At 39.2% G+C, this 27,814-nt stretch overlaps 2 protein-coding genes across 2 annotated transcripts; both read right to left on the bottom strand.

Moving 5' to 3' along the window:
• LOC114563607 (trace amine-associated receptor 13c-like) lies at positions 1-13,555 on the bottom strand. Its single transcript, XM_028590405.1, has 5 exons — positions 13,323-13,555; positions 7,546-7,792; positions 5,981-6,134; positions 936-1,137; positions 1-817 (listed from the first exon to the last, which is right to left on the bottom strand). The coding sequence occupies exons 1-5, from the start codon at positions 13,553-13,555 to the stop codon at positions 1-3; spliced, it is 1,653 nt and encodes a 550-aa protein (XP_028446206.1).
• Positions 13,556-19,074: 5,519 nt separating this feature from the next.
• Positions 19,075-20,260, bottom strand: LOC114563605 (trace amine-associated receptor 13c-like). The gene is made up of 2 exons (XM_028590404.1): positions 20,088-20,260; positions 19,075-19,891 (listed from the first exon to the last, which is right to left on the bottom strand). Exons 1-2 carry the CDS (start codon positions 20,258-20,260, stop codon positions 19,075-19,077), a joined length of 990 nt encoding a protein of 329 aa, XP_028446205.1.
• Positions 20,261-27,814: the final 7,554 nt, after the last annotated feature.

Below are 27,814 nucleotides of genomic sequence, written 5' to 3'. Positions count from 1 at the left end.
TTACAGCATGTTGGTTTCACAGGAGCCAGGATTCAATATTTGAAGAGTAACAATGACTTTAATAGATTTTCTAAACCAGGGATAGAAAAAGGCATAGATCACAGGGTTTAGACAGGAGTTGAAATATGACAGACATATCACTAAGACAGCAGATGAAGCATTGACCAAGTTATCCTGGCCTGTAAGGACGGTACAGTAATATGGGCAGAGACATATTAGAAACACAACTACAACAACACCGAGAGTCCTTGCTGCTTTCATCTCGGATTTCTTAGCAGTTACTTTGAATGAAAACTGAAGTGTGACAGCTGCAATATGAGAGCGCATGGCACGAGCCTGAGACACAGCCACTACAAACACTCTCATATACAGAACTATGATAACAGTGACAGGAACTGTAAATGTAAAAATAAGGTCAGCCACTCCTGCTATGTAACTAATGACAACCACACACTCTCCTGAGCAGGAATTATACATGCCTGGATGTTTCAAGTTATCCTTCAATATGAGACTGTTGTACAGAACAGAACAGATCCAACAAAGGCAAATACAGATTGTAACTCTTCTCACAGTGACTATGTTTGAGTAATGCAGAGGATCACAAATAGCCACATATCGGTCAACTGATATGAGCACCATGTTTCCTACTGATGCAGAGGTAATAATGTATGAAAGATCCAAATACACAACACACATGAAGTCACTGAGGAACCAGCAGCCGTCTATGAGTATAATTTGAAAAAACACGAGGAGACCCACAAAGAAATCTGAGACAGCCAGTGAGAGTAGGAGGAGGTTGGTGGGGGTTTGGAGCTGCCTGGAGAGAAAAGAGAGCAACATACTGATTATTATTTCTAGCATCACTTGTCATCAAAGCATTTCAAAATCAAGACAAAGACAAATCATTTCTCTGTACAGATGAAATATTTGGCTACCTGAAGTGGGAGATGGAGATAATGACCAGCAAGTTAAGAGTCACAGTGAGCAGAGCGATGAAGGACAGCCCGATGTAAATAAACACAGTTTCAGAATTAGAATGCTTTGGCTTCCTGCAGGAGGAGTTAAGCTGTGGAAAGCACAGTTCAAATCCCTCCATCATTAGAGAGAGAGGAGGAGCTGCTGAGATCTGGCAGCTTTCTGAACAAAGTTCAGATGTTTTATTACTTTCCTAGCTTTATTGTCCCTCCTTAGTCTCGCTTTGCTAGTCCACACAGCATTCCAAGATAGGAGAAAAATGTGCTCTGGTTTATTGACATTTCTTTAAACCAATCACAATCGTCTTGGGCGGCGCTAACTAGTAAGTAGTCTAGCTAGCTGTCTGGATTTACCCTGCAGAGATCTGAGAACAGTTAACCATAGTCCTCATAAATCGACCGGAGTTTAACACAAACAAAGTGGAAGGTAACAAACATCCGGCCGAAAAGAGTGAAATCCGGTGGAATTTGCCAATGCTACCAGACAGCAGATGGTTTTGCATATGGTAAATGCTGCTACTCAAATTTTTTTCCCCCATCCCACTCAACCAAGTCTCGCAGCAGTTCATGAAACAGTCCGACTTTAATAACATTAAAGTTCTAATAATTAAAAATACCAAAAAGAGCAATGTGACACAGCTTCTCAGCTGAAGTCACAACTAACAGAAAAAAACTTGGTGTATTCATGAAAGATGCTTCCAATTAAAATACAGTAGTTTAAAAACATTGCCGAGCACCACGAGTGGACACGTGTCCATGTACACAAATTAATAGATTGCATTTTGTGAATATTTCATGAACTGCCATGAGACTGGGTTGTCCCAGTGGATGAAAACAGTCCATTTCGAATAATGAATAAATCATTTCCATTATCTTTGGGGAAACAACATGGAGGCAACATTAGGCTGACCCCGTCTTGGAGCACACTTGCTACGAGCAGTGCTGCTTAAAGGAACACGCCGACTTACTGGACGGTTCACCGTAACCCCCAGAGTAAGACAAGTCGATACATACCCTTCTCATCTCTGTGCGTGCTGTAACGCTGTCTGACGGTTCCAGCATTAGCTTAGCCCAGCACAGATCCTGCAGGTAACTGGTTCCAACTAGCCTACTGCTCCCAATTGTGACAAAAGTGACAAAATAACGCCAACATATTCCTATTTACATGTTGTGATTTGTAGAGTCACAGTGTGTACAAAAAACAACGTAACATGAGACACAGCCATCTTCTAACAGTAAACAAACTGGGAACTATATTCTCAGACAGGCTTGCTGCAAGCATATCACTCCGCCCAAGTACTATATTCTTCCACCTGAGAATATAGTTCCCGGTTTGTTTACGGTTAGAAGACGGCTGTGTCTCATGTTACGTTGTTTTTTGTACACGCTGTCACTCCACAAATCACAACATGTAAATAGGAACATTTGTCACTTATTCGGAGCAGTAGGATTGCTGGAACCATTCACCTGCGTGTTCTGTGCTGGCCTGATGCCGCTGGAGCCGTCAGACAGCCTTACAGCACGCACGGAGATGAGAAGGGTATGTATGGACTTGTCTAACTCTGGGGGTTACGGTGAATAAGCTAAATTCCCTATAAGTCGGCGTGTTCCTTTAAGCGGGATTTATGGTTCTGTGGAGGCCCCATGCAGAGCTTTCACTGTAGCCTACGTAAGTGGCCTGAAGTTCATACTTGTGCGTTGGTGTGTGCGTCGAGCTGACATGTGTGTGTGGGGAAGAGTGTGTGGTAGAGCGAGGGAGAAAGTGAGAGAGTTACGGGGATTAGCTTCGGAGCGAGTACTGACTCTAGAGTCATAGTGAGAGAAACAAAGTGTCTCCCCTGTGCTTTCTGACCAAGGTGGGAAATCTGTAGCAGGAAAAGTTAACCCTCTCCTTGATTTCATGTTGTTTATGGAGAAGGAGAACCAGGAAATGAGTCAGGGGGAAATCCCAACGCTACCCAGCCACGGCTGAGCGACGTGCATTGCCGCGACATGTAGTTACATTTTTCGAGAGGTGCACGTCAGGCTATGGCGTAGGGTCCAGCGTAGGTCCGTGTCTCCACATACCTACGTACGTAGCCACGGCATAGATTTTACACAGAAGTATAAATCAAGCTTTACACTGGTCGTTGCTGTGCCATGAACTATGGCCTAACACCTTGAACTAGGCTCTATCAGAGCTGATGCAGAGAAAAATGACATGAAAAAAATGACAGCATAAACAATTATAAGGACACAGCAGGGAGGATTAAGTTACTATTATGTTTAACTGAAAAAAAACCCCACAAAACTCATATAATATTCCCATACATACCCATTTTTATTGATTATACACTATCACAATAAAGGTAGATAAAGCATAAAGCATGTTTTGGTCTTGTTGAGGACACAGACCGAAGTCTGTCCAGTTCAGTCCTTTTTGGGTCCCAATAATCACAACAAAACAGAAACATGGTGCAACTGCCACCCTCCCTTATAAAATGTAGGCATATGTACAGAACCTTACAATCAACTTTATCTTTATTTATAAATCACCCAAAAAGGCCCTGTTAGGGACTGTTCGGTATTTATGGAATGGACCACCGGAGGAAAATAGGGGAGGTCATGTCTTTTTATTCTTGTATAGCCTGACTTTAAGGTCCTTTACATATTTGTTTCAACATCAACATGTCAAAAATATATTTTGAAGAATATTAGTAAAGAGTGATAAGACTCGTGGAGGGTGCGGCTGGATTGGAGAAGCACCCAGGAAAAATTTCAAAGTGGCTTGTTTGGTGCATATTTTAAAAAAAAGTATTTCCTGGCTAACAATGGGAGCAGCAGGACGCAAAAAACGAAAATGAATCTTACCGTGCCAAGGTTGCAATTAAGGTTTCCTAAATGCAGTGACGGACTGGTAATCTGGCATTTTGGGCAGATGTGAAATTGGCCGTTTGGGCCGGCCGGCCAATCAGAGAGCCACATGATTGTCACAGCCACGCGGTCACTTAATCGTAAACAGCGGCCCATATAATTTATTTCGGCCCCCTTTCAAAAGCTTCAATAATAAAGACCTTTGACCTTACAATAGCCAAACCTGTTCAAACACTTCACCCTTAGTAACACTGTTACCTGATCAGTATTTACACCCCATATGAGTCTCTCGATATCACAGTCATGGTTACCCTCTACAGTCACGAACGTTTACATTAGTCTGAATTGTTTTGTAGCAAAATTACTTATTCAGATTGGATGTTCAAAAATGTAAATGTGCATGGTTTGAAATAAAACAAATCTACCTGTATTTCTTTCATTTGAATATTTGTTTACAAAAGTTAAAAAGTTAAAATGAAGCAATGCCTTCTGGGAATTTCAAGACAGATTTGAGTAGACTGCGTCTGCGTCAGCGTGGTTGTTGGAAGTTGAAAATTGGAAGTTGGAAGCTATGGTTTGAAGTTGGAAGCTATAGCCTACTGTTGACAAAAAAATTAAGCGACACAAGGGGGGGTGGGGGCAGAGAAAAAGAGAGAGAAATATAAGAGAGCACTGTTGGCTGATGTTGAAAAATGCTGCAAACTGACTGATTTGTTTTTAAAATCAAGTGCAGCTTCAGCTAGCATTAGCACTATATCTGAGCCAGCACACCAGGGAGAAAGAGAGGACAGTGAGGAATATAAGGAAGAGGAAGAACAAAACGAGCAAGAGGAGGATGAAGAGATAGAGACGGATCACGAATCTAGGGAACTGACCAACAGAGAACAACAAGCCTGCTGTGGGTCTGAATGTGGATTACCAGAAGCAATAGAGATGGAGACCAATGCTGCAGGAGGGAGTGTAGGTACAGTAAGTTTGGCTACTTCAGAATATTATATTATTATGGATGGCTCTGATGATTTTAGCCTGCTGGCTATCAAAAGTGCGTGTTCTTTCCGTGCGTCAAAAGTTCTATCTGCTATCTATTGATTGCGGGTTTTGTGTAGATTTGGATTTGTATACATTTATTCCACTTTGTTTAAACGGTGAAGTGAAGGAAGCCTAGTGACGAGTCCATAGCAACCAGTTTGTGTGTTGAATTTTACCCAGAGGTCCTTGCTGAATGGTCTCAATATTTTATTGTTTTATTTCATGTGAATACTAGTTTACTAGAGGAGTAACTTAGTATTTGAAGTAATGCAGTAATCCAGGAAGTGTGCATTTAGTTTCCATGATTATAGTGTTTCCACAACAACGTTAGTGAGGAAATCTATTGAAATGGCCACCACACCATAACAGAGGAGTGCGATGCGTCAGATCAGAATGCAGAGGTTTAGTCATGTATGTCATGGCTATAAAAAAACAATGGGAATCTGTAAATATTTGCAAAGTGCAAACCAGTGCAGAAGGTATTGATATAATGTTGGTGGAGGGTCATGCCCTTCGTTTATTTTTTTATTATTTTTGTCATGTTGAATTACATTTTTTCCTTTACTTATTTTTTACTCTTAAGCTATCGGATTAAAAACAACTTTTGTGCTATCGCCCACCCCTACTTCCCAATTGATTTAAAAAAACAAAAATTTAAGTTGTCTGAGGTGGACAATTTTTTTCATTGGAGATCATGCACAGGCATGATTAACCCATGCAATTGATTTGAATAACGTTGGCTGATCAGACTCAGGACTGCATGGGCGCGTAAAGACTGTGCTGATTGACATCTCTCCTGTTTGCTTTGTTGCACTATTTTGGGGCTGGACGAATGTCATACCACACATAATTACCAGCACACCCCTGCCCACCTTCAACCTGAGCAGAGGTCTAATCAGCCGGAATAATTGAAAACACCTGTGTGGGCGTGAAAGGCCTTTCTGTCTCATCTGCAAGGAGAACAATGCAATTATCCAGGAGAACAACTCCAACTGGCACTACTCTAGTATAAATGTGGATTCATATATGGAAATTGTATATGTGAGGAAGAGGAGAGGGATATAATATGAACCACAATTGTATCACAACCTTTAGATCAGGTTGGGCTTTTAATTCTTCTGTACCTGTCATGTGGATTAGTGTGGTGTAGCCAAAGAGGACAGAAACCATGTAGTTGGAGGCAGATATCTTATCAGTCATTCCTGTCTTGTCCCTGGAGAGCGCCACACCGTGGACCACCTGAGCTGTGGCGTTAAGCATCAGCATTTTGTCATTCAGCTTTTCACAGCAGAGGAGCAAAGTGACAGAGAAAACACTGACTCAAACATCACAAAGACACAAAGCCGACACCTTATTGTTTTGGCACAAGTGGTGAGGTCATATCATAGAGTGCTGTGGTGTTCTCTCTAGTGGTTGAAATACACTGCTTTGCTTTTTAAAGTGGCCTTGTGTAACATTTGAGTTTTGTAACTACTAAATGATGTGATAAGGTGTGGGAGACCCATAGGTTAGTGGAAATGCATATAGACACTTGTATGTGCATTTACAATAGTAAATTATTATATTAGCTACAGTAAGTCTGATTTCTTCTTTTTCTTTTTTTCTCCTCTAAAGGTACCAAAACATGGTTATAAAATAATTAGACAATAGGTTTTGTCCTTAAAATGTCTTTAGTTTGTAACAGTTACCTCACATTGCTTCCACTGAATACATTTTTAAACCCTTTATCCTCAAAGGTAAAAAAACATTCAGTAGTTCTTCTTTCTGTGGATAACTTGGAGAAACCACATCATTTTATGATATTAAATGTACTTAGCTATTAGAAGTAAAAGTAAAAAAAAAAATTCATTTTCATTATGAACTTTATTGTGGCTTCGTTACAGTAAAGTATAATATTCAGGGTTTCCACGCCTTCTTAAACATCAAGTCTGACATCAGCAAAGAGAAAAATAGTAACAGAATTTTATTTTTTTGTGAGAAAGAATCTTTCACTCCAACGTACATAAACATTTGCAAGTAAGAAGCTAACGGGAAATGTAGTGGAGTAAAAGTATACATTTTATTTAGGATATGCAGTGGAGTAAAAGTAAAAGTTTACAGAACTATAAATAATAAAGTAAAGTTCAGATACATGAAAATTCTACTTAAATACAGTAACAAAGTAGTAGTACTTTTTTACATTACAGCACTGAAGGTGCTATATAAATACTGCGCCTGCCTTAAAACGAGGCATCCACTATACCCAACTATATATATACTGTATATAAGTAGATAGTGCAGCTACAGTGCCATTACAGTCATTCCCTGGCTGCAATGACGTTGCAAAAACCCGGAAACTCTGACCAATCGAAGCAGATTAGGCTTTTATGGGAGGGGCGCTTAAAGAGACAGGAGATATAACGTTTTGGAGCGTCTGACAGGTAAATATAGGTATTTTCAGACAGACAGTAATAATAATGTAGTTTATAAACATTAAAGCATGAAAACATGTTTTAGTAGAAACCTCAAATACAAGTATGAACGTGAAAATGAGCATAACATGGGACCTTTAAGTATTTTAAATTGGGTCTGACCAAGTACCCTAAGGTCCCATGACCCTAATCGGCCACTAACTGGAGTGTACTGAACATCTGTGATTGATAACATTTAAAACACATTACTCAAGTGATTGTGGAAGCAGGTAACTTACCTGAACTCTGCCTCCTTGTTCCAGGGAAATCTGAACACCGGCCCTGTCCACCTGCAGTATCACATGGTCCAAAAACCTAACATCTTTACGCTGTCTTTTCTGGAAAAACCCCAGCACCCGGAAGCCTGGAATCGATGATGATGGCTCAATCGGAGTGTACTCACACCGGTCCGGGACAGAGTGAACTCTGCCAATGAAATCAATGACAGTGGAACCGATCACAATGCACATGGTGTTCAACTTGCACCTGAAGGAGACGAAGAGAGACAGGTACAAACATAAAATAAAGACTGAAACACTGGATCACTCAAGATTAAAAAAAACATTGTGATTGCATCCTAACAGGACAGCTGTTAAGTCATTTTTTCCATGAGATTTCTTTACATAATTGCTGTCAAACTGATTGAGTTTCATGTAAAAAACTCCACTATCCAAAAGCTTAGATGTTTAAAAGTTCCGTCGTTTCATTGAATATTGTGTTAGCGAGTGATCATATAACTCTACTAAACATATATCCCTTTAACACGGTGGAGAACTTACGTTTTTGTTTTACCATGTTTGGGAGTGGTTTCCTTTGTATCATTTCTTCAAATACAGTGCTGCTCACTAGTATTGGAACCCCTGCTAAATTTGACTACAAAGAGGAATAAAAAAATCATTTTTTGGAAATTGATCTTAATGCCTTAATTGAAAATATTTGGAAAAATCCAACCTTTGAGAACACTTGAACACTACTACAATGTATCGTAAATAAATAAATGTTCTTCGTTTAAAATACAGGGGGCATAAGTATAGACACTCCTATGTTATGTTTCCATAGAGGCAGGCAGATTTTTACTTTTAAAGGCCAGTTATTTCATGCATCCAGGATACTATGCATCCTGATAAAGTTTCCTTGGCCTTTGGAATTAAAATAGCCCCACATCATCACATACCCTTCACCATACCTAGAGATTGGCATGGGGTACTTTCCATAATATCATCTCTCAATGCAAATCAAACCAGCTATTAGGCTAACTGAAATAAGACCATACCAATCTCTAGGTAGGGTATGTGATGATGTGGGGCTATTTTAATTAAATATAAGACAAGATAAAATAGAACTTAATTTATCCTGAGGGAAATTGGTGAGCATCAGTTGCAAGTAGAAGAAGAGTGCAAATATATGGAGTGGAAATGTCAATATAAAATGTCAATAAGGCGCAAATCCAGAAAAATATGAAATATAAACAAATAAGAACACCGCTCTTTCTCCAGCCATTACACCTTTTGGCTTTACTTCAGTGACTCAATAAAAATAGCAAATACACTTCCATCTTCACATAAAGTTTTATGTATCTTACTCACCAGTCTGTCTCTACAGTATTTTAGTATCACAAGACTCAGTATCTTAAATGTTAAAATGACTTTAACAGATTTTCTAAACCAGGGGTAAAAAAAATGCATAGACCACAGGGTTCAGACTAGAGATGAAATATAGCAGCCAGCTCTCTGAAGTCAAAGATGTAATGCCAAACCAGCCTTCTGGCCTGCGAGAGAGGACCAGTAATATGGGCAAAAGCATATCCGAAAATCCGAAACACAACTACAAAAACACAAAAAGCTGTTTTTTTTTTAAAGTTTTTAAGTTTTAATCATTGTTTTGTTTATATTATTTATATTGTTTTGACCCTGGTGTTTAGTTTGAGTCTTTTTTGTGTTTTCATTTTGCTATGTGAAGCACTTAAAGGGGACATATTATGCTTTTCCTTATTTACTGTCAAATGTACAATGTCATAATGTTGAATTTTTATGTATTCAAATAATGAGGTAAACACATTTTAGAGAAATGTTCCTGTGAGCTAAAACATTCAGATTTCCAACTGTTTTGAATGCTCCAGTTTCAACAGCTTTTTCTACTCTTAGCTAAGTATTACGCAACTCTTAGCCAGACTTCTATGATTGGTTATCTGCTCCAGGCAGAACCTACCAAAGTGTTTTTTAAGCTACTACATTTACAGACATTAACATTGTCGCGAGGGAGAGGGGCTTAAAGAGACAGGTGCTTGTACAGAGCATCTCATACAGAAGGTGAATACAGGTGAAGCAGCCATGGGCAATATGTGAAAGATGAAGTGTTTTCTGAACATGAAAGCATGTAAACATGTTCTAGTACAAACACAAAATACAAATATTAACCTGAAAATGCTAAATAATAGTTGCCCTTTAAGGCTGCATGTTACGGTGGCCGACAGGGGCAAACGCCCTGCAACTTCAGAAAACACATGCAAATAGACAAAACACAAGCAAATTAAGAAAACAACTTCATTAATTTGACAACACATGCGCAGCATTCAGCAAACGCGATGCAAATACACACAACACAACCAAATACATAAACGCGATGCAAATAAAAAACGATGCAAAAAGAAAAGCACACAAACCCCGAAAACAAATGCAACAAAAAAACGCTGCATCCAGATTCCACAACGGAAGTTCTCCAGACCTCTAGAGGGAACAGCTAATCAGCTGGATTTTTGACCCCTTTTCTGCCTTTTTATTAGAGTCTGGTATGGCTGCATAGTAAAAAGAGAACTCCTGTCTCATGCCCTTATTAATAACATAATATAATATATTAGTAATATACAGTCTATGCTCCCGTCTCAGCCGGGAGGATGGGGCCGTGCTCGAGCTTCGACTTTTCAAAATAAAAGCTTGTGTTTGGTCGGCTCATCTTCCTTTGGTGTTTTGGATGTTTTTAAACTAAACAGTACGGCAATCATGCTAATGAATACAATAACTTTTTCAGCAGATGTCTTACTTACAACACGATGGAGCAAGCAAAGCAGTTTTGTCTTTATGTGCAGGCGGGATTTATTCAGTTTGATAAATCCCACGGTAAATTGGCTGGTTTACTAAACAGGGAGGGACTATTTTTGTATTTCAAGAGCGTATTGCTCCACAATATGAATACAGATTGGTCACTTATTTTGTTGTATAATCACAATATTACACTTAGCAGTGGAACAGCTGATTTTATTTTGGGCTGGGGGGAGAGCATAACCGTCTATGAGAGAGAGAGAGAGCTAGAGAGAGAGAGAGAGAGAGAGAGAGAGAGAGAGATGTTCAATCTCAGAACGGTGTGCAACGGTGAGATCATAGACTGTAAATATTTAGTCTATGTTTAAGATATGTTTTCTCTTGTTTGGTGGGTGTGTCTCGGCTCGGGTCAAAGCTGAAAAAACTGCATCAGTGTTTAACGTTGACGTTTGTTTAAGCCACATTAATTAAGAGGGTTTAATTTCCAGGTCCGAAAGCACATCACTGAAGTGTAGACCTCCCTCAAGTGTAATATTGTGATTATACAACAAAATAAGTGACCAATCTGTATTCATATTGTGGAGCAATACGCTCTTGAAATACAAAAAAAAATAGACTAAAATAGTCCCTCTCTGTTTAGTAAACCAGCCAATTTACCATGGGATTTATCAAACTGAATAAATCCCGCCTGCACATAAAGACAAAACTGCTTTGCTTGCTCCATCGTGTTGTAAGTAAGACATCTGCTGAAAAAGTTATTGTATTCATTAGCATGATTGCCGTACTGTTTAGTTAAAAAACATCCAAAACACCAAAGGAAGACAAGCCGACCAAACGCGAGCTTTTATTTTGAAAAGTTGAAGCTCAAGCACGGCACCAGCCTCCCGGCTGAGACGGGAGCATAGACTGTATATTACTAATATATTATATTATGTTATTAATAAGGGCATGAGACAGGAGTTCTCTTTTTACTATGCAGCCATACCAGACTCTAATAAAAAGGCAGAAAAGGGGTCGAAAATCCAGCTGATTAGCTGTTCCCTCTAGAGGTCTGGAGAACTTCCGTTGTGGAATCTGGATGCAGTGTTTTTTTGTTGCATTTGTTTTCGGGGTTTGTGTGCTTTTCTTTTTGCATCGTTTTTTATTTGCATCGCGTTTATGTATTTGGTTGTGTTGTGTGTATTTGCATCGCGTTTGCTGAATGCTGCACATGTGTTGTCAAATTAATGACGTTTTCTTAATTTGCTTGTGTTTTGTCTATTTGCATGTGTTTTCTGAAGTTGCAGGGCGTTTGCCCCTGTCGGCCAATGTAGCATGTTTGCATGAAAGGTGTTACATAAATAAAGTTGAGTTAAGTTACTTATCTTCGAAAGTGACGTAAAAGGTAAAGTAACAAACAAAGTAATTAAGGAGCTTAAATCATTAAAGGGATACTTTTAATCCTACTCTGTGTCATCTTTGTGTGGGCAATGTGTTTAGATAAACGGTGTTGGGCTTCACTCCCTGGTGCCAGTGCACTGACCTCCAAGCAGCTAATGACTCAGCTGTGAACTACTGCGGCTAAGGAGGGAAGTCACACATTGTTCAACTGCACACACTGCCATGGCACAGAGCTGAATTTATCTTTAAGTGTCAATGCAATCCTGGCACAACATCACCAGAGAAAATACAATACCAAGTGTCTGCTAATGTCTGTGTGTCACAGACTTCAGTCATGTATTAAATCGGGGTACAATTTCACTACACTGTTACTACACTAAAATACAATTAAATCTCACAGTTCTTTTCTGTAAATGAACAAAACCTATGCAACTTCACTGTTGCAGTAAAAAGGAAACAGTCATTCTTATAGAACATTATATTGTAACATACAATGTGACAACACATTTTTGATCAGCATTTAGAGATGTAAGCTGAGTTTGACGTCATTTATTCAGTTACCCAGCTATTTTTTTTGTTTAAGCTAAGAGACTCATTTCGGGAACCATGTCTCTCTACAGCATGTTGGTCTCACAGGAGTCAGGCTGCAGTATTTTAAGTGTAACAATGAAATAAATTGATTTTCTAAACCATGGATATAAAAAGGCATAGATCATAGGGTTGAGACAGGAGTTAAAATAGTACAAACATATTACGAATGCAGCAGATGAAGCATTAAGCAAGTTATCTTGGCCTGTAATAGCCACACAATAAAATGGGCAGAGACATATAAGAAACACAACTACAACAACACCAATACTCCTGGCTGCTTTTATCTCAGATTTTTTAGCAGTCACTTTCAGTGAGCGCTGACGTGTGACAGCTGCAATATGAGACCGCATGGCACGAGCCTGAGAAACAGCCACTACAAATACTCTCATATACAGAACAACAATAACAGTAATGGGAACAATAAATGAAAAAATAACATCTGTAATTCCAGCAATGTAGTTGGTGAAAAATATACACTCTCCAATGCAGGAATTAAAACTGCCTGGTTGTTTTAGAATATCATTCAAAACCAGACTTTGAAAGATAACAGAACATATCCAACACAAACAAACACAAACTTGAACTCTTTTGTATGTAACTTTGGTTGAGTAATGCAGAGGATAACAAATAGCCACATAGCGGTCAATAGATATGAGCACCATGGTTCCTGCTGAGGCAGAGGTGATAATATATGCTAGATACTGATATAGAGTACATATTAGGTCACCGAGGAACCAGCAGCCGTCTATGAGTATAATTTGAAAGAACATTAGGAAGCCCACGAAGAAATCTGAGACAGCCAGAGAGAGGAGAAGGAGGTTGGTGGGGGTTTGGAGCTGCCTGGAGAAAAAGATCAGCAAAACATTTATCATTACTCATAGCATCAATTATCATTCAGCTAAAAGCTGACTGAAATACAAAAACATTATTTTCCTCACAGTTTGAGATCAAGCAATACTTGTTATTATTATCTACCAGTTCCATAAATGAATTAAATATTTGGCTACCTGAAGTGGGAGATAGAGATGATGACCAGCAGGTTAAGAGTCACAGTGAGCAGAGAGATGGAAGACAGCAGAATGTAAATCAGCATGGACTCAAAGTGAGGACGCATTGGCTTCCTGCAGGAGGTGTTGAGGAGTTGTGGGAAGCAGAGTTCTGTTCCCTCCAAGGTCTCCATCACCAGAGAGAGGAGACGCTGCTGAACTCTGGCAGCTTTCTGACCAAAACTTTGTGTCATACAACTGATTTATCTCTATGCTTCCTGCCCACACCTCCTTCCTTCTTACCTCTGTTGCTGTTTTTGTCTCTCCATAGAGATTGAAATATTCTACATGCTGTGCTCATCTTGCAGTGTTTGGGATGACTATGATCTGAGTTAATGTCCACTTTAGGCCGACCGCCAGATGTCTGACATCAGAGTTGACTGTGCTGAAGCCGTATATTTCTTTAGGCTTTGCACTCAGATTACCCCAACAGGTTAAAATATCATGTCGCTGGAGAAGGTGATGCAGTGTCTACCCACAATGTGGAGTAAATAGCCCCTTTCACACATGCACTGCAACCCTGAACTTATCTAGACATTACCTGGATGAGCTGTATTTGAGAAGGAAAATGTCTGAACCAGTTTTTAATTTTTATTTAACCTTTATTTATACAGGTCATCTCATTGAGACACAGGGTCTCATTTTCAAGAGAGACCTGTTTGGGATAATACACAACATCTGTTACAGACAAAGAGATTACAACAGTATTAACAGTATATGTAGTATTAACAGTATATGTTGGACCAGACATTAAATGGTCTGCACCCTGCCAGCCCCCTTGTGCAAAGTCTGTGTAAGGTCCGATTGAGCCCACGTGTGAATAGAGCAGGTCATTGTCCAGAGAACTTACAGTGAGTGAGTGGGCGTGTTGATGACGTTTCTACAAAACTGGATGAAAACCCACATCCGAGAGTGAAGAAGGGTGATTTATACGAACACGGCAATGCCAATATCTGACTGAAGAGAAAACAAGATTTGATGAAAATGAGAAAACAGCTTATGAATAGACAGACATACAACTGATCTGCACATTTAGCCAAGCGCCAGAGTGAGTAGCTTAAAATGTGCCAAACTTTGAATGAGGTTGTTTCTCCTTTAAAGCTCACATCTATTGAATTTTATTTTATTTAAAGCGTCAGATCATAACAGAATTTATCTCAGGACACTTTACAGATAGTTTAGGTCTAGACCACTCTATAATGTATAGAGGTCCAAAAATTGTTATGCATTTGGTGCAACAGTGGTTAGGAAAAATGTACTTTTAACAGTCAGAAATCTGGATCAGAACCTGGAAGTTCTTGGAAGTACACGTGCTTTTTATTGGAGCAACCTGACAATAGTCCAGCCTTAGAGTAACAAATGCATGGACTAATGCACATAATGTGCTTATTTTTTGCAATGTTATGCAGGTTAAAAAAAGGCAGTCCTTGAAGTTTATTTTATTTAGACCTTAAAGGATATTTCCTGATCAACAGTGGTGCTGCTTGAGGCCAGGGTAATGCCATCCAGAACAGTTATATTTTTTACATAATGTGCTTTGGAGGTTTTTGGTGCCAAATACAATAACTTTTTATAACCATTTGTTTATCTCATACAAAATAACCATTTTGTATGAGATTAACATCAGGATATTGTACATCATCCAGGTTTTTATGTCCTCAATGCATGCTTGAAGTTTAACTAACCGATTGGTTTGTATTGGCTTGATTGATATAAATGGGGCATTATCTGCACAACAGTGGATGTTTATGGAGTGTTTCCTAATAATATTGCCAAAAGAAGCATATAAAACATAAAGAGAATTGGTCCAAGCACAGAGCCTTGTGGAACACCATGACAAACTATAGTGTGCATGGAAGAACCATACAACAAGAACAAACTGAGATTGATCTGATAAATAGGACTTAAACAAGCTTAATGCAGTTCCTTTTAAGGTCCCATGGTATGAAAATTTCACTTTGAGTTTTTTTAACATTAATATGCGTTTCCCCCAGCCTGCCTATGGTCCCTAGTGGCTAGAAATGGCGATAGGTGTAAACTGAGCCCTAGGTATCCTGCTCTGCCTTTGAGAAAATTAAAGCTCAGATCAGCTGATCTGGAATCTTGCTCCTAATGAGGTCATAAAGAGCAAGGTTACTTCCCCTTTCTCTGCTTTGCCCACCCAGAGAATTTGGCCCACCCATGAGAGAGAGACATCATGGCTTTCAAACGAGCAAAGTGGCACTTGGTCAAGGCCACACCCCCCCCTCCCCCCCCTTCCTCCTCCTCAATAGCTACAGACACAGAAATGGCACATACTAAGGAAAGCTCATTGTGGGACTGGCTCTAGTGGCTGTAATTCTGCACCAAGGCTGAATTTCAGGAAAGAGACTTCAGATACAGTATTAGGGGACCACTAAGGTCTATATAAAAGAGACTTCAGATACAGTATTAGGGGACCACTAAGGTCTATATAAAAGAGACTTCAGATACAGTATTAGGGGACCACTAAGGCCTATATAACAGCATCCATAGAGCACCATGTCATGGGACCTTTAAGGCAAGGAAGCTTTATTTGTAATTAGATGTGCTTTACATAAAACATTAAAGAGCAGTTAGAAAACAATTAAAAACAATTTAAAATCATTAAAAACAGAATAAAATGTACAGTGCAGTATAATAATTTAAAGAACTGAGAGATAAAATATGCAAATAAAAGTTACAGTGCAGTATAAGAAATTACTGTTATTTATATTTCAATGTGATCGTCACCACAAGGTTAAGTTATTTTCTTCGGCAAAAAAATCCGCAGCGGACTCGCAGACCATCTCTTAATAGAGGACTCACAGACCGTCTCTTAAATACCACTAGATAAAAGACAAGAATAAAATTGACAGTGCAGTATAAGAACTGAAAGCTAAAATATGTGAATAAAAGTTACAGTGCAGTATTAAAGAAATTAAACATTAAAGAGCAGTTACAGAATGTCATACACAGTGTCTCATCAATGCCACTTCAGTATAACAATTGAACAGTTATTTAAAGAAAGGCAACATCAAAAAGATAGGCCTTTAGCTTTGATTTAAAAGAACAGAGTTGCAACGGACCTGCAGTTTTCTGGGAGTTTGTTCCAGATATGTGGAGCATAAAAACTGAACGCTGCTTCCCCCTGTTTAGTTCTGACTCTGGGAACAACAAGTAGACCTGTCCCAGACGACCTGAGAGGTCTGGGTGTAGTGTAGTAGCAGATCAGAAATGTATTTTGGCCCTAAACCGTTTAGCGATTTATAAACCAGCAAAAGTATTTTGAAATCAAAATGCCAATTTAATGCCAATTAAATGTTCCAGTCTCTGTAATACCATGTGATGGTCAATAGTGTCAAAAGTAGAACTAAGATCTAATAGCAATCTAAAAGCAATTTCAAGGTAATTTTTAATTTTTACCAGTGCTGTGTCTGTGAGACTGGGTTGCTGTGCTATGATGCACTCTAAAATCTAATGAAAAATCATTGAATAATCTATTGTTATGTAGAAAGTCACACAAGTGATTAACGACCACCTTATCATCTCACCTTGCAACACATTCTCACTCTCCCAAAGTGTAAAATACGGACAACTGGTCAAAAGTTGTCTCCTTTAGCTTCGGGACTCTTGACGTCACTTTTGACGCTCTGGTTCGGGACGTACTGACTGGCATGCAGCACAAGAACGGGAAAGTAAGGTTTAGGAAAAGATTGTAGGTGGGGTTATAAAATGTTCGTTTCTGTGACATGCGGGACACAAACGGGACACAAACCCCAGTTTCCATGGTGAAAGTCCTTTGTTGTTTGACCAATCCACTGCCCATACTCAGGCCCGGATTATCCATAAGGGCACTTGGGCCAGTACCCAGGGGCACCAACCATTCACAACCAGTGGGGGGGGGGCACCACGTGACACAAGCTTTAACAATATTTTCCGTAAATTGTTATTTTATTCACTTGAAATTGTTGAAAGACCATACATTATTCATTTATGAACACTAATTTCACAATAATAATAATAATAATAATAATAATAATAATAATAATTATAATAAATTATAAATAAATCAATATTACATGACCACTATCACTACCCTCCTCAATCTGTCAGAGGTGAGTTGATCCACAGGTATGTGCAAATGTATCATTTGGGGGATCGGGGGGGTGGGGTTAACAATAATCAAAAGTGGCCAGTATAACCCCCAGTATTAACTGTTATAAAAACGTGGTTGGCTTTCTTGTTTCAATGTAATTGGCAAGCAAAGAAAAAAAAAATTCTTGATTGACCCACAATACTGCAATATACAGTATTGATTTTGGCTTTTTGAATTTATAGACATTTTGAATTGAAACATTTGAATAACATATGCCTACATGTATGTATCTGGATAAGTTAGTAAATTACATTTGAGAAATCCCCTTGATTATGTCTGATATTTTTGGCAGGAGGACAGCATGGGTAAAGGGGGTGGTGGACGTGGGGGTCCTTTGAGGTATAGTGCCCAAGGGCACCACATTTAATACGGGCCTGCCCATACTAACCTCTAACTAACCTTATGCAGCATTTCATCTCTTTCATACTATTTGCTACTGTTGTCACTCTTAATACTATGTCATCAAACAGCGCTCACTCTACCTGGTGCGTTCCATACACACAATGAAGGGTGATTTCTGTGTCGTATCTGATGCTGAGAGGCACTGCCCAAGCCTCCGAATTTTACGAGTTGGGAGTGAGAGCGGGTTGCACCTTGCTCCACAATTTTACTGGAAATCAGAGACTGTGTTAAACTCTGGATCGGTACAAAAAAGAATACAAACGTACCAAAAATGAATTTCAGTCTGGTATTAGCATTAGAATATTGCTACGGTGTTTGTTTTTTGAATGAAATTCATAGTGACGAAGCAGATTCACTTTTTTCACTTTTTTTCTAAAGCCCATGCTGTCACAGAAATCTCACATGGGCCAAAAGGCTTTAGCCTATGTTGGACCCAATGCACTGTTTTCCATCTTAGGTAAATAAGTCCTTTTCACAATGTTAAATGTTCAAATGTACTAATCAGAAGTATGATTGGCCGGTCATTGACAGTGTTGGGCAAGTTACTTCCAAAATTTAATGCATTATAGATTACTATGTACTGTCATTTGAGAGTAGTTAGTTGTATTAGAATATTACTGTCTCTGAATTGTAATGCTTTATACTACTTTTGCGTTACTTATGAGTTATTTTCACCAAAATGACAGGGGAAGTATATGACTTGGCAGGTAGCTTGTGAATTTCACCACCCACTTTTATACATCATAGTTTAATCATAATATTTTCTAATATTAATCGGTATCTGCAAAGTAATTTTGGCTTAGAATAAATAGTGAAGTGTAACGTACAATAGGCCTAATTGACTCTGAATTGTGGTGAACTAGTAAAACCTAGAGGTTGTGCTGTGTCCAAAATACATGAAAAAGAAAAAATCTTAAGGAGCTTTACTGTTGAATTAAAAATGAAGAACTCTTTCTCAGAGAATATTACACTTTAACATACCCAAGGTATAGACAAATAATCTGCATGTAAGAGTGAGAACAATGTGCAAAACTGTATATACAGAGGCTACACTTTACCTAGAGTTTATTCTGTTTTTAAATTACTCGGCAATATGACCAAGAACATTTTCTCTTCATGATTAGAGTCTAATTTCAGGAACCATGCAGAGTTTCTCTACTGCATGTTGGCCTCACAGGAGTGAGGTTGCAGTATCTTGAGTGTAACAATGAAATTAATAGATTTTCTAAACCAGGGATAGAAAAAGGCATAGATCACAGGGTTGAGACAGGAGTTAAAATAGAACAAACATATTACAGATGCAGTAGATGAAGCATTAAGCAAGTTATCTTGGCCTGTAAGGACGACACAATAATATGGGCAAAGACATATAAGAAACACAACTACAACAACACCGAGAGTCCTGGCTGCTTTTAATTCAGATTTTTTAGCAGTTACTTTCACTGAAAACTGAAGTGTGACAGTTGCAATATGACACCGCATGGCACGAGCCTGAGACACAGCCACCACAAACACTCTCATATAGAGAACAACAATAACATTAACAGGAACAATGAATGAAAAAATAACATCTGTTATTCCAGCAATGTAGGTGACAAAATTGATACACTCTCCAAAGCAGGAATTATACCTGCCTGGTTGTTTTAGAATATCCTTCAGAATCATACTCTGAAAGATTACAGAACATATCCAACACAGACAAACACAAACTTGAACTCTTTTGTGTGTAACTTTGGTGGAGTAATGCAGAGGATCACAAATAGCCACATAGCGGTCAACAGATATGAGCACCATGGTTCCAACTGAGGCAGAGGTGATAATATATGCTAGATACTGATATAGAGTACACATTAGGTCACCGAGGAACCAGCAGCCATCTATGAGTATAATTTGAAAGAACATGAGGAGGCCCACAAAGAAATCTGAAACAGCTAGAGAGAGGAGAAGGATGTTGGTGGGGGTTTGGAGCTGCCTGTAGAGAAAGACCAGCAATTTATTCATCATTACTATCATACATTATCATTCAGATAAACGCAGACAAATCAAAGTCTGAAATACAAAAACATTATTTTGAAAAATAATACGCTTTTCTTCACAGTTTGAGATCAAGCAATACTTATTGTTATTATTATCTAACAGTTCCATAAATGAATTAAATATTTGGCTACCTGAAGTGGGAGATAGAGATGATGACCAGCAGGTTAAGAGTCACAGTGAGCAGAGAGATGGAAGACAGCAGAATGTAAATCAGCATGGACTCAAAGTGAGGACGCATTGGCTTCCTGCAGGAGGTGTTGAGGAGTTGTGGGAAGCAGAGTTCTGTACCCTCCAAGGTCTCCATCACCAGAGAGAGGAGACGCTGCTGAACTCTGGCAGCTTTCTGACCAAAGCTTTATGTCATACAACTGATTTATCTCTATGCTCCCTGCCCACACCTCCTTCCCTACTCACGCCTGTTGCTCTTTTTCTCTCCATAGAGATTTGAGTACTCTACATGCTGTGCTCATCTTGCTCAATGTTTGGGAATACTGTGATCTGTGTTCATGTCCACCTTAGGCTGACCGCCAGTTTTCCGAGATCATACCATTTAGTTGGACAACAAGGTGATGCAGTGGCTACCCCCAATGTGGAGTGCAGGGATGGACTGGGGCTAAAAAACAGCCCTGGACTTTCTCCCAAATAGGCCCATCATCCAACCATATTTATTTTTTACACGTAGCATATAAGTGATCATATTAGCTCCCCCTCCTGTTGGCTGTTAATATGGCTTTATTAGACTTTTTTTGTGCCGACGTCCGTCAGTTGGATGGCCGTTCTGGACTTGTCCCAAACGCACAGATTGTCAGTCCGTCCCTGGTGGAGTATATAGACATCAAATGGATTAGACATTAAATTGTGTGTGTATAGTTTAGCGGTCCCATGCTAAACTGTGAGGGATCTTGGAGCAGCAGTGGGCCACAGAGAGATGGCATGCAGGCACACCGGTGCCACTCACTACCTCCACTTTTCCCTGCCAACACTGCACCATAAAAAGGGGATCATGTATTGCCCTGTACAGTCATCTTTACGAATATGTGACTGTGATGTTGTCAGCTTCATGTTTCTACCCAGACGCCACTCCTCATCTAAACCAAACAGAGTATGTCCAGTGTATAATAACACAACTTTGAATGAGGGTTTATCTGCTTTTAAGCTCATATCTATTGAATTTTATTTTAATAATAGTGTCAGATCATAACAGAAGTTATCTAATTCAATTCAATTCAATTTTATTTATAGTATCAAATCATAACAGAGTTATCTCGAGACACTTTACAGATAGAGTAGGTCTAGACCACACTCTATAAATTCCAAAACCCCAACAATTACAGTAATTCCCACAAGAACAAGCATTAGCAGTGGCTATTGCGACAGTGGCAAGGAAAAACTCCCTTTTAGGAAGAAACCTCGGCAGACCCAGACTCTTGGTAGGCGGTGTCTGACAGGGCCGGTTGGGGGTGTGATGAACAGTGGCAAATAATAGTCACATTAGAGATAATGGAACAGGGACTTCGAAGGTCATCGTGGAAGTTCATGTCAGAGCAGGGCACATCGTGTCATACTGAGTAGTGCAGTCTCCTATACCGGATCCTAACTACTCTGTGCGTATGAACATCACAGCAGGGCGTTGCGGGATGTAACGTGGCGCTGCAGAGCATGGGTGGATGTGGCGGATGCAGCAGGATGCAGCAGGATGCGGCCGGGAATTGCAGAGAATCGCAGAGCATAGCTCTGCAAAGAAGAAACATAAGGACTCCGGGGAGTAAACATACATTGCTGTGGGAGACAGACAAATGAGTGGTAATTAGTTTCATTCATTTGAAACGTGCAAAATGGCTGTCCCGCCAAATTTGAAGTTGATGGGTTGAAATCTCTAGGAGGAGTTTGTTAAAGTACAACATGGAAATGCCCAAAAACACACTAATTTCGAACTTTCAATTCAAAATGGCGGACTTCCTGTTGGGTTAAAGGTATGACTCCAGTGAGCTTTTTTGTACATCTTGATATGCTACATATGTCTACCATGTTTCATTAGTCTACATTAAATGTACTGCAGGGGCTCAATTTCTTAAATTTTGTAGGGGGCACTAGCGAGCCATTTTTGCGCGCCTATTCCCGAAACCCTTAAAATACGTAAAGTTTCACCAGGCTTCAATTTTGGTGAGTTTTTGAGTATGTTAAGCCCCTCAAAAAGGTGATTCATTTGCAGAAAAAAAAAATGAATTCCTTCAGTTTCAATATGGCCTTCGCCGCTGTCGGTGCTCGGGCCCTAATAAATAGCACACTAGTGCAGGAATGTCAATGCCACGTATCCAGTCTTGAGTGGCAACAACACCATTTTTGTTTTTAACTCCTCCACAAGTAACAGCTGCAAGTGTTCAGATAAATTGAAAACAAAAAGAATTCCAAGACATGATGAGTGCATTGGATATGTGAAAAGGGATTTGGCAGCTTCAAAGAAATTACACAGTACTTTAACAGTTCCAGAATGTGACAAAATGTTCCACACAATAAGAACCATTCCCCCTACAGAAAAACAGTCAAAGTCATTGCCATGAGAGGAGGAGATCAGTGTCTGTCCATCATTGTAACGCCTGTATTGTTCCCATGTTGCAATTGAATTAATCATTGGTCCAGAAAAGTGGAGTTGTTTAAGTGGGCTGATAACTAATGTGGTCTTTTGGCTTTTTTTCAGTTTACCTAAAAATGTCTCAAAGGGAAAAGCTGAAACACTATCGAACGGGCCGAATTTTCGTGGATCTTGAGCTAGGGGGATCAATGAATGCATGTTATAGCTGACAAATTCAGTGCCATAAATGGCAGCAAAATCTGTTACAAAGAGTTTCAAAATCTCCTCACACATCTCCTCACATAGCATAGTCACAATTTTCAGGAGAACATAAGGCAGGACTCAGAAGAATTATCATAGATACAGATAGAAGTAAAAAGTTTCTGTACATTCTACTGGGTATATTATTGAGGAGAACAACAGGGCCAGTGTAAAGTAAAAATTGCCGAAGCTCTGTAGCTTTCCATGTGCTGAATTCAAACAAGGATTGTGGTTTCCTTGCACAATTGATAGGTATATATGGCCTGATAGAAACCATATATGCTGACATTACAACAAAAGAACTTCATAGATTGCATGCATTTCAGCGGTCCCTTCAACCAAAGACATATTAACTGACGCATTGTCCCCAAGTTCACAAGGGGCATATAATCTAACACAAAACTGTTAACTAAACATATACCCAGATCATTTAGGGGGGATGCTGACAGTTGGTGCTGTTGATAGCCTTGCCTACCAAATTGCTCATCTGTCCTGAGTTCTGCTGATATTTCAGGATAAACCACCTTCCCATTCATGTACTGGCCTTTTTGAGTGCACCTCTCACACCCATAATAGCCCGTTTGGCCTTTGGCGCATTTAAGAAAGGCACAAGCAGGTGCATCACAAATAAAAGCATTGGTTAATGCTACCATGAAATGTACACCATCGTACACAATACGGCTTTTATATCTACAATGAATTCTTGTAAATACTCTTGTACGTTTGCGGGTTTGGACGCACCTGAGTACACTCCAGTTACAGACACACTACACCCTGGAATGTCCTTAATCCTACCCAGAATAGACCACAGACTCATATTGGAGCTACGGAATAAGGGCAATCCATTGATGTTAATTCAAAGTGTGAGAGTATCAGTCATATTTGCTAAATGTCCTAAAGATGTTAGTTCAGCTATGAGAGCATTTTCGATTCTTAAGTGGTAGTAGGACCCCCCCAGCCATTATCGTCACATTGCAAGATCTATCAGTGGACGTAAGAGTTCTGGCATCCATTGGGATATCAAAGCCCTTTCTCCTTAGGATTTTAAGAAGTGCAGACAGCGCTGTTTGTGGTATGTTGAATTCTGCAGCCCACTCTGCAAGCCCACGTGAATCATAATCATTATCATCTTCCAAGTCAGAACGTTCATCTCCATGCAAATCACAGTCACTATCACAACCAGGCATGTCACCTGGCACCCAGTTTTCAGCATCCAAATCATCAAATGAGGAAATGTTAAAATCATAAAATAAATCTGAGGAACGTTCATCTTCTAAATCATTTGATGAATTCTCAAAACATTTCTGATCACAAAAATCGCGTCGAAAGTGTCCGTGGAATCTTCGCTTTCAGTGTGCTCTAACAAATCATCCAGTGGTTATTCCTTCAGAATCATGTGCCAACAAATCATCAATCATAGACTCCTTTTCAAGGAGACGCAAATGTTCCTCCACTTTCGCTGATATTTTCCTCCTCTTAGTTCTTTCTGAACGCTCCATTATTAAAAAAAAAAAAAAATTACAAACTCTAGAGTACAATTGCAAATAATAGTTTGTTGAAGTTGGTATTAATGTGGCTGATTTTACCAACTGTTCTTCTAGTAGCCTTCAATGTGATCAGTACACTATTTGAAAGATAGCATTAGTCTCTGTTAAGGCCTAATGCTTTGCACTAGCACAGTACCCCTTCTCCAGAATGGACCTACCAGCCCACTCATTCCTAGGCCCAAAAACATCAACAGCTACAAACAAATCACTTAATTGTTTTGATAACCAAGCAGCTGGTGTCAAGTATGCAATTAGTGAAAATAACATCCCATCCTATGTAACAGTACTGCTATTACAACAAGAACTACTAATATCACCACAGCTAAAATCACATTTATTTCTGGAAAAGACGTAAAGGAAGGCACATTTTTTAGAATGTTGAGATGTAACGTTAGCCTACCATCTCTCTCCTTCTGTCATGTGCATTTTAATAATTAATAATAAATAAATTAATAATTTTCTCTTGTGCAAGTAACCTAGCCCATTACAAATGAATAATGACTTGAGACGAAATCACCAAATTCACCAACCACTGCTCTAAGTCCATTCTCTCCCAAACAATGATACAGCAGTACTCATTGGCATGTTCGAGAAAACTGCAGGGAAGGCAACAGACAAGAAACAAGCACATAATAGGAAAACGGCACACAGAGACAAAATGCAAAATGATTTCAGCCCTGTGAAAGTGTGGACCTAGCCCAGTGGCTATTGTTAAAAATAGCATCCATGTCGGACATAATCAATTTTGAATATCTTAGGAGTGGAGCCCAGCTGGAGCCCACTTAGTTTAGCCCATCTACTGCCCATGTGGGGCCCAACAACAAAGTCCACTCTGAGCCCATGCCCAGCCGATGCCCCACTAGCCCAAGTAAGGCCCATGTGGGCCCCAACTGGACGTGTTTGCAGGGTTGCCTTTTTAATTTTCAAATAACTTCCTATTTGAGTGGTAGCCTATCGTTTTTCTTCCCAGTCGATCAGTTATGTAACTTAGGCTACATGACCTTATCCGTCCTCATATCACTAACGTCACCCATCTATGCTCTTACATCACAGCAGATTATTTGTGTCGCATTACGTTTTTTTGCAAACGGCATTTGTCTTTACAACATTGGTGATGTGGAGCATTTTAGTAAAGCCACTGTAGCAAAGCGCCGTCAGAAGAGTGTGACTCGCTCTGAAACGTTTTTTTAAACTTAAAGGAGTTCCACAGTATTGCAGGTGAATGACGTAAACTCTATGTGCGCATGAGTATTTCCGCCGACCAGTTTGTTTGTGGTTGTTACCATGGTGAATCGTAGAATCATGGCTCCATTCATGCTGCCTTCTTATTGTGGTGGTGCACGCGCATGAACCTAGTCTGAGTTGATTGAACCAACTCATATCAGCTGTTCTGGAACCAAAAACTCAGAGTTTCCCATCTCAGGGTAAATCAACTCAGACATCAGGGTTAGACTCAGAGTTTTTTAAACCTTCTACCTGAAATACCACCTGGGCCTACTTGCCTTGTATGTGTTTGTCTGTATTTGAGTCTTCTCTGTTGCAGAAATTCACTTATCTTGACAGTATGATCTGGCCATTCATTGACTCAGCAGACAATCACCTGCACTGCCATTTTCTTGGTGTTTCGAGTGACTTAATGAAGAACCAGGCTTCATGAAGTCCCTCACTGCCATCTGGAAGTAAGAACTTTTTTTCTCGCACTTCTACAGATAAACTCTCAATTTAATCTGTACAGCTGTCTGCAGGGCGCCGTCTCAGATGTGTCTCCCAGGTGTAACTGCCACATGAACTGAAGCGTTTATTTAAACATCAAGTCTATTTTTTCCACTTTACAAGCATAAATGCATATCAATAAAAAGGCACAGAATATTATATTTGTCTATACTGTGCAACCAGCGGAGAAGAGTGTGCTGTAGTAATGTGCTGGGAGAGTTATGATATGTGTTTAATTGACGTGAATATCTGTGAGGATTAAGTTGTTTTTTATTTTATGACGTAACTTTCTGTTCTTTAAGCAGCAATGAAACTGAGAAACGATCCCCTGGAGATGGCATGTACTTTCCTTCTTTTGTTTGATTTGCTTTTCTATCTAGCTCGTTCAATGGTTTATTAAAAGTGCAAAGAAATCAGACCAAATAAATTACATTAGACCAAATTTCAAGGTTGTTTTTATTCAGCTGGTATGTTACAAATAGTTTTATGTTGTGTAGTGTTTTTTTTAAGTTTGTACATACTATATATTTATTATATCTTAAGGTTCAGAGTTATTGTTAATTGCTGACTCTTCGCTTTAAATGTGTTTGAAAGAAATGGCTGCATTAAAAGCCTGACACAACATTACCATTGAAAATACAGTACAAAGTCACAGTATCACAGTCTTCAGTCATGTATTATAACAAGGTACAATCCCCTACTTCGTTATTCTAATGTGGATATAAACACCTTCAAATTACAGCTATAAATTGAGCATACTATGCTTGAATACAGAGCCAGCACTAACATAATGTGTCACAGTCCTGATACAGACTGCACAGTAAAACCTAGAGGTTGTGCTTTTTTCAAAATACATGAAAAGGAACAAACTCTAAATAGCTTCAAGGTTGTTTTTATTCAGATGGTATGTTAGGGAACCCTAACCCATAACGAAAATCAAAAATAATCAGTCATATTTAGTATATCTTAAGTTTCAGAGGTTACTGTTAATGATTGACTTTAGCTTTAAATTGCTGCATTAAAGGCCTGACACAACATCACCAGACTGGTAGAGTACAAAGTGCCTGTTAATCTCAGTCATGTATTATAAAGGGGTACAATTTCCTGCATTATAATTCTAATGTGGATATCACCTTCAAATTACAGATAGAAGTAGAGACTTTAATCTCACAGTTACTTATCAAAAACACTGTGAGTACAGAGCCTGCACAAACACAATGTGTCACAGTCTTGATTCAGACTGCACAGTAAAACCAACTGGTCTTGCTTTGTCCAAAATACATAAAAAGGAACAAATCCTAAGTAGCTTCACTGTTGCAATGTGCAATTAAAATGAAGCACTCATTTGCATAGAATATTACACTGTAACACACCCAAGGACTAGACACATGATCTGCATGTAGGAGTGACAACAATGTGCTAAACTGTTCATACAGAATTTACACTTTACCCAGAGTTTTACATGTGTTATTCAAGTTCTCAGCATTTTTTTGTTCATCCTACGAGTCTAATTTCAGGCACTATGCAGAGTTTCTCTATAGCATGTTGGCCTCACAGGAGTCAGGCTGCAGTATTTTAAGTGTAACAATGAAAATAATAGATTTTCTAAACCAAGGATAAAAAAAGGCATAGATCACAGGGTTGAGACAAGAGTTAAAATAGGACAAACATATTGCAAATACAGCATATGAAGGATTGAACAACTTATTTTGGCCTGCAAGAACGACACAATAAAATGGGGAGAGGCATATTAGAAACACAACTA

Source organism: Perca flavescens, chromosome 11 (assembly GCF_004354835.1).
Source record: "Perca flavescens isolate YP-PL-M2 chromosome 11, PFLA_1.0, whole genome shotgun sequence".
NCBI lineage: Eukaryota > Metazoa > Chordata > Actinopteri > Perciformes > Percidae > Perca > Perca flavescens.
This window is presented reverse-complemented; position numbering and strand designations above follow the sequence as displayed.

What these genes read in the sequence shown, in the direction of transcription:
- LOC114563605 (XM_028590404.1), bottom strand. Translation starts at nt 20,260, where the DNA reads ATGGAGACCTTGGAGGGTACAGAACTCTGCTTCCCACAACTCCTCAAC. An exon ending in ATCTCTATCTCCCACTTCAG is followed by an intron (nt 19,892 to 20,087) that starts GTAGCCAAATAT and finishes CTTTCTCTACAG; the next exon opens with GCAGCTCCAAACCCCCACCA.
- LOC114563607 (XM_028590405.1), bottom strand. Translation starts at nt 13,555, where the DNA reads ATGACACAAAGTTTTGGTCAGAAAGCTGCCAGAGTTCAGCAGCGTCTC. An exon ending in AACAAGGAGGCAGAGTTCAG is followed by an intron (nt 6,135 to 7,545) that starts GTAAGTTACCTG and finishes TGCTGTGAAAAG; the next exon opens with CTGAATGACAAAATGCTGAT. An exon ending in CACACTAATCCACATGACAG is followed by an intron (nt 1,138 to 5,980) that starts GTACAGAAGAAT and finishes AACTTTGTTCAG; the next exon opens with AAAGCTGCCAGATCTCAGCA.